At 46.9% G+C, this 17,250-nt stretch overlaps 1 protein-coding gene across 3 annotated transcripts in view; it reads left to right on the forward strand.

Moving 5' to 3' along the window:
- The window catches only part of Mau2 (MAU2 sister chromatid cohesion factor), a 30,097-nt gene that overhangs the window by 1,908 nt on the left and 10,939 nt on the right, over positions 1-17,250 (forward strand). For all 3 annotated transcript variants that reach the window (XM_021169270.3, XM_021169273.3, XM_021169271.2), the window contains exons 2-12: positions 7,763-7,780; positions 8,151-8,216; positions 9,743-9,838; positions 10,705-10,799; positions 12,125-12,152; positions 12,595-12,750; positions 13,590-13,736; positions 13,804-13,894; positions 14,759-14,862; positions 15,283-15,360; positions 15,642-15,707. In XM_021169270.3, the coding sequence (XP_021024929.1) occupies positions 7,763-7,780; positions 8,151-8,216; positions 9,743-9,838; positions 10,705-10,799; positions 12,125-12,152; positions 12,595-12,750; positions 13,590-13,736; positions 13,804-13,894; positions 14,759-14,862; positions 15,283-15,360; positions 15,642-15,707 (945 nt within the window). The remainder of the gene's footprint in view (positions 1-7,762; positions 7,781-8,150; positions 8,217-9,742; positions 9,839-10,704; positions 10,800-12,124; positions 12,153-12,594; positions 12,751-13,589; positions 13,737-13,803; positions 13,895-14,758; positions 14,863-15,282; positions 15,361-15,641; positions 15,708-17,250) is intronic.

Consider the following 17,250-nt stretch of genomic DNA (forward strand, 5'->3'; position numbering starts at 1 on the left):
TACAGTGTGCTCACATACATTTAAAAAAGAGATGAAACCTGAGCTGGGCAGTGGCAGGGGTAGGCAGCTCTCTGAGTTTGAAGCCATCCTGGTTCACAGAGGAGTTCCAGGACAGCCAGAGCTACATAGAGAAGCCCTACCTCAAAAAAACCAAAAACCTGGGCTCATCATATTTGTGAGTTAAAAAAAATATATATAATTTTTTTTTTTTTTTTGGTTTTTTTTTTTGAGACAAGGTTTCCCTGTATAGTCCTGGCTGTCCTGGAACTCACTCTGTAGCCCAGGCTGGCCTTGAACTCAGAAATCCGCCTGCCTCTGCCTCCCAAGTGCTGGGATTAAAGGCGTGCGCCACCACCGCCCGGCTGATATAATTATTTTTAATTATATGTGTGGATATATGCTCTTAAATGTTGTGCCCACTAAATCAAAGTTCTGAGTACCCTGGAGCTGGAGTTAGAATTGTATGTGAGCTGCCTGGAGTTTCTGGGAACCAAACTTGGGTCCTGTGCAGAGTAATATGTGTTGTTAACTACCTATCTCTCTCTAGTCCCCTCAGTTTAATGATCACTAGTTTCTGTACTAGAATAAGATGTCATTTTTGTGTTAGTGCTTTTTGCTGTTGTTGTCTTATTCATTCATCTAGGAGGTATTTGTTCCCCTCCCACCAAGTGTCAAGCTGTCCTGGACTGTCTGGGTATGAGCTGACTGAAAAGTCCTGCGCATGGTAGCTTTTTCTTTAGTGAGACTAGCAGTCAATAAGGCTATTAGTATAAGAGCTATGGACACTGGACCAGAGGAAGGGATAGAGTTGATGTAGGGATGAGGGAGCCTCTTATTTGTATGAATGACGTTTGAATGGTGTGAGCTAGTGAGCCCATTCAAGGTTCCAGGTCAATAACAAGGCGTGCCTGGGACCAGCAGTAGACTGGAGCATCCAGGGCAGTAGTGAGTGAGGTTGACCCTGCCAAGTGCCAGGCTTCAGTGTAGGTGCAAGCCGGAGGCTGCCAGGGCCTGGCTGGTTCTGAAATGTTCTTTTCTTATTTGTTCAGGGCAGTTAATCCCACTACCTTCCTTTCCCCTTTGTTTCTTTGGGTGTCAGTGTGTCCTCTTATTTCATCCACACAGCCCCGTGCAATCATGCCTGCAGTTGCTCTCTTTTAGCACTTGGCTTTGAGACCAGTAATTAAAACCCTGACCCTTGTGAAGTGCTTTCCCTTGGTGTAACAGAAAACTGACTCCTGAAAGATCTCCCACAGCATCACATTGTGCCCTCCATAAGTCACCCCAGCTTAATACCTCTAAAACTCTATTAGTCACAGTTGCTCCTCCATTCATGTACCCTGAGTTTTATTTTAAATGACATTATTGTCCTTGGAGTGGCCCTAGGACCTTGTCCATAAGCCACTATCTTGTGCAAAGCTGGGCGGTGGTGGCGCACGCCTTTAATCCCAGCACTTGGGAGGCAGAGGCAGGCCGATTTCTGACTTCGAGGCCAGTCTGGTCTACAGAGTGAGTTCCAGGACAGCCAGGGCTACACAGAGAAACCCTATCTCAAGAAAAGAAAAAAAAAAAAAAAAAAGAGGGTCCAAGTGCAGATCCCAGTGTCCATGGGAAGGATCTGACATGGCCATGTGCTTGCACATGACCCCATTGGGAACCCCAGTGTAGTGGCTGCTGAGGAGCAGAGACAAGTGGAACACTAAGCCTTGCTGTCTAGTAGTTTGCCTCCTCTCAAGGGAATAAGGGAAATATACAGAGCCTGATGCTTGACCTCCACATTCCGCTGCATATGCACACACACCTACTCACACAAAGCAAAGATTGTCAGATGGGATAAGGTCATATACATACATGTGTTACATACATGCGCACAAACACATATTTGTTTAAAAAGCAAAAGATAGATGGTGACACATTTTTTTTTAAGATTTATTTATTATTATACCTAAGTACACTGTAGCTGTCTTCAGATGCACCAGAAGAGGACATCAGATCTCATTATGGATGGTTGTGAGCCACCATGTGGTTGCTGGAATTTGAACTCAGGACCTTTGGAAGAGCAGTCGGTGCTCTTACCCACTGAGCCATCCCTCCAGCCCGACACATATTTTTAATATCCTAGGAACAGAAGCAGGTGGATCTGAGACTTGGATGAAGCCTGGTTCTGAAATCAGCTCTAGGCTGGCCGTTGCTATATAGTAAGTCCCTGTCTCAAAGGGAGAAAGTAAAGACAGCAACAACAGTGACAACAAAAAAACAAGTCAACAGAAATAACAGGTAGCACCTGACACTGCACCCACCTCAGAAAACAACAAGTCCAAAAGGAGGCCTCAAGCAATCCCACTGGAGAGCTGACAACCGCCATGTGCCCTGTGAACTAAAGAGTTCTTATGTCCAAAAGGAGACCTCAAGCAATCCCACTGGATGGATTCTGGAGAGCTAACAACCGCCATGTGCCCTGTGAACTAAAGAGCTCTTATTTCGACTGCTTTTTAAAAAAAACAAAATAAACAAAAATATCACAAGGAAGAGATACAATTCTTGAGCCTTATACAGCACAACAGCTGAGTTAGGATACATTGTGTAATTTTTACTTTTGTTTGTTTCTTTGAGGGACTCATTATTCATCTTAGGCTGGCTTCAAAATGAGTTTTGTAGGTGTGGTCTTGGAATTCTTATGTTCCAGCTTCTCCCTCAGTGCTGAGGCTATAGGTATATGCATGGGTTTTAGGTGGATGCCAAGGATGGAAGGCAGAACTGTACTAGGCAAGCACTCTACCATCTGAGCTATATCCCCAGCCCAGAAGTAGGGCAATACACAGCATATGTATAGAGGTCAGAGGACAACTTAGGAGAGAGTTGGTTACCTCTTTCTACCATGTCAGTTCCAGTTATCAGAGTCTGGTGTTTAGGGTTGGTAACATGTGCCTTTACTGAGTCATCTTGCTAGCCTTGCAAAAGTTTAGACATAGATTCATGGAGATGTAAATGTCATACCATGATCACCATTTATAGAGTACATTTTGCTAAGTTTTGGGTTGTTTTTGTTTTGTTTTGTTTTTTGTAAGATTGATTGATTTAATGTATGTGAGTACACTGTTGCTGTCTTTGGACACACCGGAAGAGAGCATCAGATCTCATTACAGATGGTTGTGGGCCACCATGTAGTTGCTGGGAATTGAACTCAGGACCTCTGGAAGAGCAGTCAGTGCTCTTAACCACTGAGCCAGCTTGCCAGCCTACTAAGTTTTGTTTCACATATGTTTTCATTGCTGTAGTCCAAATGGTAAACTACTTAAAACTCCTCACATGTCCATGGGATTTAAAATGTAGTTGAGAAGAACACTTGGTGCTCTTCCAGAGGGCCCAGGTTCAATTCCCAGCATCTAGTGGTGCTGTCTATAACTCTAGTTCCAGGAGATTTGAGTCCCTCTTTTGGCTTCTACATTTACCTGGTACACAGACATACATGCAAGCAAAACACTTAGCACATAAAAATAAATAAATGTAGCTGGACTTAATATTGTGGGCCTGCAGAAGAAGTAGGAGCTCAAGGCTCAGCTCTATACTTTAAGGACAAGCTATATATACTGCATAAGATCCTGTCTCAAGAAATTTAAGGAAAATCGGGATGAAGATGTAGTTCACTTAAGTAGAATGCCTGCTTAGCATTCAAGAAGTCCTGAATTTCATCACCTGTTACCTCAATACTGTGCAGGTGAAGGAAAGATGGGCAGGAGTTCAGGGCTAGCTTGGGCCATGTAGAAAGACCCTACCTCAAGGGGGAGAAATAGTGCCAGGGCATCTTCAGATGATGTCCAGGCATGACTCTGAGTCCAGTTTCTTCAAGGAATGTATGTGAGTGAGTGCAATTGTTGCTCATGAGACAAATGTTTCCCAAGTACCTGTGGAGTGTTACCCTGAAGCAGCCTCTGGAGACACAACCTTGACAGAGGCTATTCATGGGCCTTACCTAACATCCTCCATTGTGTATGACGATATGGGTTGTATAAAGACATGTTGTCAATTGCAAACGTCCTGCGACATTATGTCACCTAGTAATGTGGCTGACTTAAAGTACACACTGGTGTTTGCATTACTGTGAAATCACCTAGCAACATATTTCTTAGAATATGTCCTTGTCAGTTCAGCAATGCCTGAGGATGACTGTACACAGAAGGTGACAGAAGGAGATATGAGAGGAAGAGTTCCAAGAGGGGATTGAGATGTCCTGAGAAGACTGTGGAGGTCCATAGGGTGGTGGAAGTTTCTGGAAAGGCAATAAATGTCCAGAGAGGAGGGCACAGGAGAGGATGTCTATCAGCAGACACCTTTGGCTCAGAAAGAAAGGTATGACTAAATAGGCAGATGACAGCCACAAGGAAACCTAAGTGGGAAGGACAGAGGCCTTTCTGTGAGGAGATGGCCCAGACATGGAAGAAATTGAAGCAATGGATCCCCACTCCCTGGCGGCTGGCTGTGATTTCTGGATTCATCCTGCAGCTGCCTATTTGAAAGAACACAGTGAGTCTGTGGTCCTGGGAAGTTACTGATGCTCTGAGGAGGCCTCCAGAGCTGACCAGAGAAGTCTCCTCCTGCCTTCTGCCTTTTACTGGCCAACAGCACCCTGCTTCTCATTGTGACTCCCTTTGTCTTTATTGCTGGTCCAAGAGGCAGCCTTGGTGTTTCTGGTCACACTAGAGCCTCTTTTTTTTTTTTTCCTCCTCTGTGCTAGTCCCTGCTCTAAGACAGCTTTCTGTTGAGAAAAGATCTTGGGCAATCTAGGCTAGTTTCCTTAAACTCACTATGTTGCTGAGGATGACCTTGAAGTTCCTCTTGAGTACTGGCGTTACAGGCATGCATGTCCAGTTTGTGAGGGACAGGGCATGAAACCCAGGGTCTTATACGTACTAAGCAGCCATGCTACCAACTGAGTCACATCCCCAGTCTTTTGTGTACCTAAGATTGGCCTTGAACTTCTGATTTTCTGTCTCCACTTCTCAAATGCTGGATGACAAATACTTGTCTAAGCCAATCCTAAAAATATGTAGTAGGGCTGGCAATATGATTAAGCAGGTAAAGGTGCTAGCTGCCAAACATGACAGCCTGACCAATGCGGTAGAAAGAACGAACTAACTCCCATAGGTGCCCTCTGACCACCACCCTCACACCATAGCCTATTGAATGCATCAGCATATGTGTAAATAAATCATGTAAATAAATACACAAATAAATAATTAAGTATTTAAAAATTGTTTTTGTTTTTTTTTTTTTTAATCTGCCTGGTCTACAGAGTGATTTCTAGGACAGCCAGAGCTATACAGAGAAACCCTGTCTCGAAAAACCAAAAAATAAAAAATAAAAAAAAAAATCTGGCCAGGATTTTGATTCTTCCCCCATTGGGTCAGGCTCCACACCCAGGGGTGCACTCCTAGCCACCACTGCTATGAGTGGCACTAAACCACCAGCCTTGCAACCCCAGGTATTTCCTAGGTCTTGGTTCTTTTCTTGCTGGCTCTTCTGTGTTTGGAGCACCTCCTGCACAAAACACAGAAGAGTTAATCCTACTCTAGCCTTCAAAGCTCAGCATCAAGAGCCCCCATCCGGGGCTGGAGAGATGGCTCAGTGGTTAAGAGCACTGACTGCTCTTCCAGAGATCCTGAGTTCAATTCCTGGCAACCACATGGTGGCTCACAACCATCTGTAATGGGATCTGATGCCCTCTACTGGTGTGTCTCAAGAGAGCAACAGTGGATTCACATATATTCACATACATAAATTAAATAAATATATCTTTTAGGGCTGGTGAGATGGCTCAGTGGGTAAGAGCACCCGACTGCTCTTCCGAAGGTCAGGAGTTCAAATCCCAGCAACTACATGGTGGCTCACAACCATCCGTAACGAGATCTGACTCTCTCTTCTGGAGTGTCTGAGGACAGCTACAGTGTACTTACATATAATAAATAAATAAATAAATAAATAAATCTTTTAAAAATATATATATCTTTTAAAAAAAGAAAAAGAAAAAAAAAAGCCCCATCCTGTGTAGCCCTTGGACACAGTGGGGTGGGTGATGGCCCAGACTGCCTCTCTACACCTGTCAGAACTCCTCTCAGAGGTCAGTTCTTTGGTAACTGTTTGTTTCACCCTTGCTTGTCAGGTCAGTGTTATCCTTGAATATCCAATAACTGAACACTGCATGGCATACTACCAAAGAGGTTTTTTTTTAAGATTTGTTTATTTTATGTATATGTATTTTATGTTTATGTAAAGATTTGTTTATTTTATGTATATGCATTTTATGTTTATGTAAAGATTTGTTTATTTTATGTATATGCATTTTATGTTTATGTAAAGATTTGTTTATTTTATGTTTATGCATTGCTCTCTTCAGACACACCAAAAGAGGGCATCAGATCCCATTAAAGATGGATGTGAGCCACCATGTAGTTGTTGGAAATTGAACTCAGGACCTCTGGGAGAGCAGTCAGTGCTCTTAACTGCTGAGCTATCTCTCCAGGCCCGGAGTTTTCTTGAAACATGTAGCTTGAGACACAATGGTTCCCTAAGTCAAAAATGACCCTCTGAATCATCCATTATTTATTTATTTAATTATTTAGAGACAGGGTTTCACTTTTTAGCCTAGGCTACCTATATAAACCAGTCTGGCCTCAAGGTCATAAAGATTCACCTGACTCTGCTTCCCCAGTGCTAGGATTACAAGTGTTTACCACCATGCCCACCTAGGTTTTTGGTTTTTGTTTTTGTTTTGTTTTGTTTTTGTTTTTTCGAGACAGGGTTTCTCTGTATAGCCCTGGCTGTCCTGGAACTCACTTTGTAGACCAGGCTGGCCTCGAACTCAGGAATCTGCCTGCCTCTGCCTCCCGAGTGCTGGGATTAAAGGTAGTTATTTTTAATTATGTGTGTGCTTGTGTTTGTATGTACAGCTTTCATGCAGGTGTTGAGAGGATAAAAGTGTTGAGCAGTTGGAGTTATGAATGGTTGTGAGCTACCCCAACATGGTAGGTGCTGGGAAACAAATATGGGTCCTTTGCCAGAACAGTAAACACAACAACTGAATCATCTCTCCAGGTTTGTGTTCTCCAGGTTTTGTTTTGAGACAGAATCTCTTGCTGTACATCCCTCAGATTGGCCAGTTGTATGACCACACTAGCAGTCCCCTTCTGAGGCTAGCTCTGCCCATTTCAAGCCTCTTTGATATTCTACTTCCTCAGGCACTTCTGAGGTAACCGGTTCCTCAGGCAAAGCTTTGCTGAATGCCCAGTCTTTCTGCCAAACCATCATCAGCCCTGCTGAAATGTAGAGTATAGCCAAGATACCCCTGGGGTTCCCTCCCTCGAGTAGATGGGAGTCCTAGCTGCTTTCTGATGTTAGGAAGAGAGGTTCACCCTTTATTAGGCATCCCCCAAGTGCCATGTAGCTTCCATCCCAGAACCAAATTGCAGGGGACGCAATGCTGTCTCTCCCCACACTGCCCTTGGTAGTAGGCATGCTATGCTAGCACTAGTATAAGCTCAGTATAACCAGGCACCAAGCATTTGCCTCAGAATTAATCCTAGATGGGTGTGGTGACTCAGGTCTTTAATCCCAGTATTCAGGAGACAGAAGTAGGAAGATTTCAGTGAATTTGAGGCAATTCTGGTCTACAAAGTATGTTTCAGGACAGCCTGCACAGAGAAACTTTTTCTTGACCCTCCTCTTTCCCCCCAAAATTAATTAATCATTTTTCTTTCTCTTTCAGTGGTTGATATCACAGCAAGTATCCTTTTCTTGTACTTTGAGGGGTACTCATACTGGGGGTGGAACCCAGCCCCTGGGGCATGCTAAGCAAATGTTCTGCCACTGAGCCATACCCCCATGTCCTATACTGTGTTCTTGAGGAATGTTCTGCTTGAATGAAAAGCCCATGGTAAAAGCTGGAAAGGTCCCTTTCTCTGGCATACTATGTACCCTAGCTGCCCTGGAAGCCAGCCACCAGTCTCTGGGCAGCAAGGTCCTCATTCTGCCCCTTTCCCCCAAATCGGCCTCCTCTGCTTGCCCTGCAGCATGGAGGGGAGGGTTTACCTGGAGCTGTGACCCTTTTTAAAGAGATGTCTTGGCGTTGTACTTCCTTAACTGAACTTCTCCAGATCCCACAGTTTGAAGATGTTAAATTTGAGGCAGCAAGCCTGTTGTCAGAGCTGTATTGTCAAGAGGTGAGGATGTGTTGCTAGCTCTGAAAGCAGGGTCTAGCAGGAGAGCATGGTTCCCAGCAGGGTAGTCATTCACATTGTGTTCAGCCCTCAGAGACCCATGTACATGGCTTGCTCACACTCCCTTACTTCTGTATTTATTCATTCAGGACTGGGGATAGAAGCCAGGGCCTCACTTGGGCTAGACAGACAGTGCCACTGAGCTCTGCGTGTCCCTGTCCTTGTCCCCTCCTGAAGTATACTACCTACTCTAATAGAAGTGACTCAGCACCATTGTCCAATATTCTTTAAGGTGTAACTTTTCCTTGTGTCTTTCTTACAGTCCTAGAGTAGTGCCAGGTACTTATGTGTACTAAGTAGACACTCTCCAGCAACAAACTGCACTTCAACCCTTTAAGTTTGTGTTATTTATTTTTATTCTATGGATATAAGTGGGTTTTTTTTTAAGATTTTATTTATTTATTTTTATATATATGACGAGTACACCATTGCTCTCTTCAGAGATACCAGAAGATGGCATCAGATCCCATTACAGATGGTTGTGAGCCACCATGTGGTTGCTGGGAATTGAACTCAGGACCTCTGGGAGAGCAGTCAATGCTCTTAACCGCTGAGCCATCTCTCCCCCTGGATATAAGTGTTTTATGTGTATAAATATACTATATCCTTGCCAGTTGTGCACAGAGTTCAGTAGAGGGCATGAGATTCCATGGCTGGAGTGACAGAGGTTGTGAGCTGCCATGTGGGTGCTAGGAAGAATTAAATCCAGGTCTTCTCTTAAGAGCAGCAAGTACTCTTAACCACAGAGCCATCCTCAGTGTCCTCAGTGCTGAGATTCCAGGTAATGTTGCCTATCATACCTGTCTGAAGGAGAGGCTATTGTGGTGTATATTATAACTTTTTTTTGTGTGTGAGACAGGCTTTTTCTAGGTAGCCTTGGAAGTCCTGGGTCTCTGTAGACCAGGCTGGCCTCAAACTCTTAGAGATCTGCTCTGCTTCCTGACAGCTGAATAAAAGGCATGCATAACTACACCTGGTTTTTATTCTTCTACATTAAAAAACTAAAACAAAAAAAAATTTTTTTTCTTTTAAAGAATGCCACTCTGAAAAAAAATATATATTTAGCCGGGTGTGGTGGCGCACGCCTTTAATCCCAGCACTCGGGAGGCAGAGGCAGGTGGATTTCTGAGTTCGAGGCCAGCCTGGTCTACAGAGTGAGTTCCAGGACAGTGAGGGCTACACAGAGAAATCCTGTCTTGGTGGGGGGGGAATGCCACCCTGTAGCTTAGACTGGCCTAGCAAGAAGAAATTTCAGAAGCCATGTACACTGTTCCCGAGAAACAAATACACTGTAATAGCATTCGCCATCTCACCCTGGAAAGTGACCAAGATGGGGCTTGGCCCGCTGGCAAGGCACTGTGGCTGCTGTATCAGGGGTTCAGTTTGATTGCTAGCTTTTCCTCCTCTGCCTCCTGCTCCTCCTCCTTCTTCTCCTCCTCCTCCTTGAACTTGAAACCATTTCCTTTCAGAACTCCGTGGATGCAGCAAAGCCACTGCTGCGGAAAGCCATCCAGATCTCACAACAGACGCCATACTGGCACTGTCGCCTGCTCTTCCAGCTCGCTGTGAGTACAGGAGTGAGCGAAACCTTGGGACATAAACTCAAGTGCCAGGCTCTTCTTAGGGGCCTCCAGGCTGCCATAGAGGGACAGGTCATTCCACTCTGTCAGTCACCTCTTCTTTCCTATATCCTACCTGCACGTCTTTCTTGGGCACCTGAATGACTTTGACTGACGTTTACCTGCCCCTGACCTGGCCATCTGTCATGTCCCCTGTCTCCCTGACTCACCCTTTCCCTCAGGCCCCCCCTTAATGCTCTTGTGTTCATATTGTCTCCTTGCTGCCTCCCATGTGCAGCTGAGGAAATGGACTGGGCAGCTCCCTGCCCTCCCCAGCTTTCAGAGCTGATGATGCTCTGTGTGTAAGGGAGTGTCTGCATGGGAGGGTCCCTTCTAAGGACCAAAATCAGATGTGGGCTCTTTCAGTTTTCCAGGTTTCTGGGTTTAAAGCATCCTTAGACTACTGCTCTGTGGGAGCCCGTTCTAGTACCTTACCTGGTGTGCCCTGGGTCTACCTCAGAGCTCAGACTGCTGGCTCTGCGTACAAAAGTGACAGAGTACAAGGCATGACTTAGTCTATACCCAGAGCAGTTAGACTGCTGGCTCTGCGTACAAAAGTGACAGAGTACAAGGCATGACTTAGTCTATACCCAGAGCAGTTAGACTGCTGGCTCTGCGTACAAAAGTGACAGAGTACAAGGCATGACTTAGTCTATACCCAGAGCAGTTAGTGCTGTTGGCTATCTTGGTGCTTAAACTCCAAGCCATCACTGCAGTAACTGTGCTGATATTGGAGATTTAGACACACTGAGTGAGGCAAGTTCTAAGGACTGGCATTGACAGCCAGGGTCATTGCTTTTTCTCTACTTTAGCAACTGCACACACTGGAGAAGGACCTGGTATCTGCCTGTGACCTCCTAGGCGTGGGGGCTGAGTATGCCCGAGTGGTGGGATCTGAATATACAAGGTAGGCTTTGCCCACCCCTTTCCTCCTGCTCTCTAACTTGTAAAGAGCTTGGCTGTCCTGCTACTGATCCTAAACATGGCACCTTAGTGTGTGATGGTAGCCTGTGGTGTCATGACCCATACAGAGTCAATCCTACCAAGTGACCATCAGTTCATGTCATGTGAACTCTAGCTGGGAAGGCTGGGGCAGTTTCTCTCTCTGGTATTTATTTTTAGACAGGCTATCACTACTATAGCCAGAATGACCCCAGCTACTTGGTTTAATCCTCTTACCTCAGCCTCCTAAGAGCTGGGGTGACAGGTTTGCACTTCCACACACTTCCAAATCTCTTGAAATAGAAAGCATTGGTAGGGTTTGTCCAACCACAGGCTTTATTGCACAGGTGCCTCCTCAATAACTAAGTGTGATTCACTGTTTATCCGCCTGCGTGCAGTGGGCTGGCATTGGTATGAGCAACCACCCTCCCCTGCAGTGGGAGCTTCTGTCCTTAGTTTCAGTGTGTACATAGATCTCCTTAGGAAAGTCCATGGAGTGGGGTTTGAGAGAGGCCACAAAAACCCTGCTGACAGAGAAGGGAGGGCACTGACTGCCCATTTATAAGTTCATGTCCTTAATCCTGAGAGAGACATGAGGTGGGCATAGCGAAGAGCATGGGTGAGGTGGTGACAGCCCAAGCCAGTCCCTGCTTCCTCTGTCCTCTGCCAGACCCACTTCTGCTGAGTTGGAACATTAGGGTGACTTGAGGGTGCCATCTTCTGCTCTATTCTTTTGCGATGCTCAGAAGTGTGTCTGCATCATGTAAAACAGGAGCTACAGAAGCTGCAGTGGGCACACCTGGTAGATGATGGAGGATCCCAAGTTCAAGATTGAAAGGGTGGGTCAGTGGTTAGGAGCACTCCCTTCTCTCACACACATTAGAACTCAGATTTACACCTATATCAGGAGTCATAATTTCCTGTAACTCCAGTTCCTCAACATCTGATGCTCCCCTCTGGCCTCCTTGATGGCACCTGGATGCCAGTGGTGCACTTGTGCATGTAGGCACACACGTGTATTGTCCTTATGTAGCTCTGACTGGCCTAGAACTCCATACATAGACCAGGCTAAAGTTCAAAGTTAAGATGGAAGTATAGTGCAGTGCAGAGTACTGTCTTGCATGTGTAAGACCCTAAGATCAGTTCCAGCATCTGCCCTCCTCAAGATGTAAACATAGATCAGAACAAAATGCACACTCTAAAGTGTCCTATAAATAAAGCACATCTCCCTGAGGAGCAACCGTATTGATCCTGGTGCCTTACAAACCTGATATCTTGTGTCTTTTTCAGGGCATTATTCCTGCTCAGCAAGGGAATGGTAAGTTCAGGCTGGGTGTGCAGCCGAGTTGCGGGCATGAGGCCACCTGCCCAGGCTTTTCTACACAAAAGCAGGGGCTGTGCCCTGATAGGCTTCATTTGGGGCTCTGAGGTTTCAGGTGGTAGATGTGCTATTGAGAAAGCCTGCTGTGGAGCCACCTGTACCCTAGTTTCTTTGTTGTCTCAAGCTTTGTTTGATTTGTTTGAGGTAAGGTCTCTCAATGTAGTCCTGGCTGTCCTGAAACTCTTTATGTAGACCAGGCTGGCCTCAAACTCAGAGATCTGCCTGCCTCTGCCTCCCAAGTGCTGGGATTAAAGGCAAGTGCTGCCACACCTGACCTCAATGCATCCAGCTTTGCTCTCTGGGGGGGTTGGGGTGGGGGTGGGGTTCTCAGCTGTTGGACTGGTAACAGTGATGCACCACCCCTCTTTCCCAACTCTAGCTGCTGTTGATGGAGCGCAAACTGCAAGAGGTACACCCACTGCTCACACTGTGTGGGCAGATTGTAGAGAACTGGCAGGGCAACCCCATCCAGAAGGAGTCACTACGTGTCTTCTTCCTGGTGCTGCAGGTGACCCATTACCTGGATGCTGGGCAGGTATGTTGTCGCTCGAGGTCTGTGGAGAGAGTTTACTCATGATATGATCTTGTTGCATGTTTGTGAGTGCACAAACATACATGCAGGGGTCCTGCTCTAGCACAGTTGGTAGCTCCTTCATATTATATGACGTAGCCCCAAGTATAGAGGTGCCCACAGAGCAGTTTTATCCTGGTGGGCCTATCCTCGTTTGAGGAAGAATTTATGGCCTCACATTCATTGAGTGCACACATGGTTGGAGGCCTCTGAAGGAAGTTTGTGGAAGCCATGAAGACAAAACAGGGTAACATGCTACACACTTCCCTTTCCCAGCTTACAGCAGCTTTGTGGGGGTCGATAAGGACCCTGGTATGGCTGTGTGGCTGTGTTGAAGACCTGACACCCGTGTTTATGTGATGGCCTCAGCCTATGAGTAATGGGAGCTACCTTTCCTGCCTTTGCCCTTTCCTGTTCATACGTCCCTGTTAGTGGTAGGCCAATGTTGTGGGGACCCAAGAAATGCTCAGTGAACCTCTTGTTAGTAAGGGCCTTCCTTGTATTCCCTTTGGGCCCAGCTCCTCATTCAGCATGTAAAAACATGGCAGCCTTTAGCTGTCCCTGAATGCTGAGAACCATAGCTGTCCCTGAGAGGCTTAGGATGTCAGGAGGGTTGACAGAAGCCACAGTGCTAACAGGGTTTCTGTTTGTGGGAGGTAACTACTTCTTGCCTCCGTGAAGCCTGGCTTCTGGGAGGCCAAGACCTGAGGAGAAGAGCTCCTGCAGTAGGAGAGTCCCCATCCAGGAGCTGGGCAAGGTTGCCAGGCCTCTTGGGGTGTGATGTTGAGGCCTGCACACCACAGGTGAAGAGCGTCAAGCCGTGCCTGAAGCAGCTGCAGCAGTGCATCCAGACCATCTCCACACTACATGATGATGAAATCCTGCCCAGCAACCCTGCTGACCTCTTCCACTGGCTGCCCAAGGAGCACATGTGTGTGCTCGTCTACCTGGTGAGTCCTGCCACCCTGGGCCCCGGGCTGGGAGAGAGCCTTGTGACCAGCACCTGTCTCCTTGCAGGTCACAGTGATGCATTCGATGCAGGCTGGTTACCTGGAAAAGGCACAGAAGTACACAGACAAGGCGCTCATGCAGTTGGAGAAGCTTAAGAGTAAGTGCTGCCTGGGCGGGGACTCCAGCAGTCCCAAGTTTCCTTGACATTAGGACATTGCCATGTTCAGGGAGGCCAGAGTCAGAACCTAGCTCTCACCTACCTACTATGTATGAATCCTCCAGATTCTAGGGTTCTAGCCACACACTTGACTATTTCATGCATCCTGGGTGCATGTTGTCTTAGCCTTCCTCTTAATCTCTTTGAGCCTGTGGAACTGTGCTTTTCTTTTCCTTAAGCTGTGTTGGCAACAAATTTTCCTCACCCAAGAGTTCTATGCAGGGCTGGTGAGATGGCTCAGTGGGTAAGAGCACCCGACTGCTCTTCCAAAGGTCCAGAGTTCTAATCCCAGCAACCACATGGTAGCTCACAACCATCCGTAACGAGATCTAGCGCCCTCTTCTGGAGTGTCTGAAGACAGCTACAGTGTACTTACATGTAATAAAATAAATAAATAAATCTTTAAAAAAAAGAGTTCTATGCAGGGTTGCCAGGAAGTGCCTGAGCTCCCCATGGCTTGAGCTCTGTCCCACTCACATGCACAGTTGAAGACATCTTGGAGAACCCACCCAGAAGGTTCTTGAGCTCTTAGCAGGAGTGGCAGGCAGCCTCTGTAGATATGACCTGTATGTAATGCAGTGCTCAGCCCGGAGTTTCCTGTGGCTTTTGGTGCTTGGCATTCAAGCCAGGACCTGACCTGTGCTTGATAAGCTCCTGCTTTACCTGAGCCTTATCCACTGGGGACTTCTTAGCTTTGGGATGCTTCACAATGGCATTGGTTTGAGCTTATGTCCTTATCTAGATGATGTGGGTGGGGCTGGGTGGTACCATGCTTGCATGTTTACCCCTGCCTCCTGTCCCCAGTGCTGGACTGCAGCCCTATCCTGTCGTCCTTCCAAGTGATCCTGCTGGAACACATCATCATGTGCCGGCTTGTCACAGGCCACAAAGCCACTGCACTACAGGAGGTAGGAAGCACAGAGAGCAGGATGTGGGAGCTGGTCTGGGTGTGGACACAGGTGTCAAGAGGGGAGGGTACAGTGACTTCACTGTTACTGCTCTAGCCTGGGTTGTAGAATCCAGTATAAAGCCAATAGTCTGGTTCCCTAAAACTTGTATGCTCAGGGAACATTGGGATATGACTGGGACCCATGTCAACAAAATGCACACCTTCCTGAGAACATTGGAGAGGCATTTTATAACCTGAAACTGGGACAAAGGTCAGCATGTGCAAGGAGAAAGGAGATCAGGGTCACCCTCTCCATGTGGTGGCTCCTCCTGCCAGGACTTTGACCCCAGTTTGGCAAGTAGATGGGAGCATGTCTTCCAGCCTTGGGGCTGCACCCCAGTGCCAGGTCCCAGAACAGGCACCTTGGTTCTCTCCTCAGATCTCCCAGGTCTGCCAGCTGTGCCAGCAGTCCCCTAGACTCTTCTCCAACCATGCTGCCCAGTTGCACACACTGCTGGTGAGTATGCCCCAGGCACTGGACCCCACTCTTGCCAAAATCCAGCGCATACCTAGCAAAGGATGTGATCCACCCTGAAAGAATCTGGGCGTTCCAGTAAATAACCCTGTGATACTACCCAAGCAGCATCCAAACATGAGCTCTGTTCTGTTGTGGGGAGGGGTCCTTTATAATAGCCTGAAGCTCATCCTAGGGCCCAGTAAAAATTATGCTTGCCTATGGTCACTGGGTCAGGTGCCCTGGTTCTGACCTGAGCCCTACATGTATGCCTGTCCTTTCAGGGCCTGTATTGTGTCTCCGTGAACTGCATGGATAATGCTGAAGCCCAGTTTACCACAGCCCTTCGGGTAAGGCTGGCTTCCTGAGTAACAATATGGTGTAAGGTTGGCTGCCACACAAAAAAAAACATGGAGACCAGATTAGGTCTGCTGCAAGAGCTGTAAACTTTGAGCCCACATCTACTATAGTTAGCCTGACAGTGGCCACAACAGTGACACAGTTCCTCTTGGGGTGGGAAGTGGCTAGGGTAAAGAGTTCTTGGCTACCCTGGAAAGATATGAGGAAAGGACATATGTATCAGGAGTACAGGGACACTGGGTAGCCATTTTGACACCTGTTAAGTTCTAGGACATTCTCAGACTAGGTCAGTGTGTGGTGCTCTTGGAGTCATCTGGGCTCTGGGGTTTGGTAGAGTCATATTATGTGGATGTACAGTGACTGAGATGTGCCCTTATCCTAAGTCCTGTGATAGGTGCTCAGGAACAGAGGTCAGGTTTTACCTCAGGGAGGCTGGGTCCCCAACAGTGCACCCACACTTAGACAACTGACCTACTAGTCCCTAAGAAGCTGGTCCATTTCTCCCGGAGTGGCACAATTGCCTCTAGGGACAACTCAACTCCCACTGTGCTCACCTGGCCCAGGACTAGGGAAGGATGTCCCTACCTTGGCCTCAGTGTCCTTGCAGGAAAGGAGGCTATTAATCTATTCCCCAGGGAGCCCTCAGTAGAGATTTTATAGAGCATGTTATGTTTTATGAGCAAGGTGGTTGGAGCATCCCTCTGACTGTGGGATAGGAGTTCCCCTCTTTGGTTGCTATATGTCTGGATGCTATGTGAAGAGTCAACTGGCTGCCCACTCCTTTGGCTCCACCCTTGTCTCCCTAGACTCCAGGCCCTCCTGCTGCAATGCCAGAGCCCTCCTTCTGCAATGTGCCAGGAACCTCTTGTTCTTAGAAGTTGTCTTACCTTCTGTATGTGGCTTTGGCTCAGCAGCACAATGCTTAAGTCATGTGCTGAAGGGAGTCTTCTGGACAGTACATGGATGGAGAGGAGCTAAGACAAACACCAACCTTGTCCTCAAACTCAGACTCCTCCTGTTATTCACAACCAACACCCCAATGCTGTTGCAGTTCAGGTCGGGAAAGGCAACCCTGGGCCTTTTGTGTGCTAGGACCACAACTGTAGGAAATTGGAGTCAGAGGGCCCAGGCTGCTTAGACTCTCACATCCTTTCCATCTGGGCTTTTCTAAGGAGATTGAACCCAAAATTTCACACATGCCAGGCAAGTACTGTATTGCCAAACTGCAGCCCCTTCCTATGTTTTTCATGACAGTATATCTCAGTTGCACAAGCAGTCAACTTGCCTTAAATTCTGATCTTGCCTGGCCAGGTGTGGTGGTATAACAAATCCCAGCACTTGGGAGGGAGAGACCTGTGGATCTCTGTAAATTTGAAGCTAGCCTGGTCTACATATGGAGTTCAGAGACATACATGGTCTTTTTTTTTTTTTTTTAAAGATTGATTTATTTATTTTGTGTATATGAGTATGCTGTTGCTGTCTTCAGACACACCAGAAGAGGGCATCAGATGAGTAGAGAGCATCAGATGGTTG

Source organism: Mus caroli, unplaced genomic scaffold (assembly GCF_978045245.1).
Source record: "Mus caroli unplaced genomic scaffold, Mus_caroli_1 scaffold_10, whole genome shotgun sequence".
NCBI classification, from domain to species: Eukaryota; Metazoa; Chordata; class Mammalia; order Rodentia; family Muridae; genus Mus; species Mus caroli.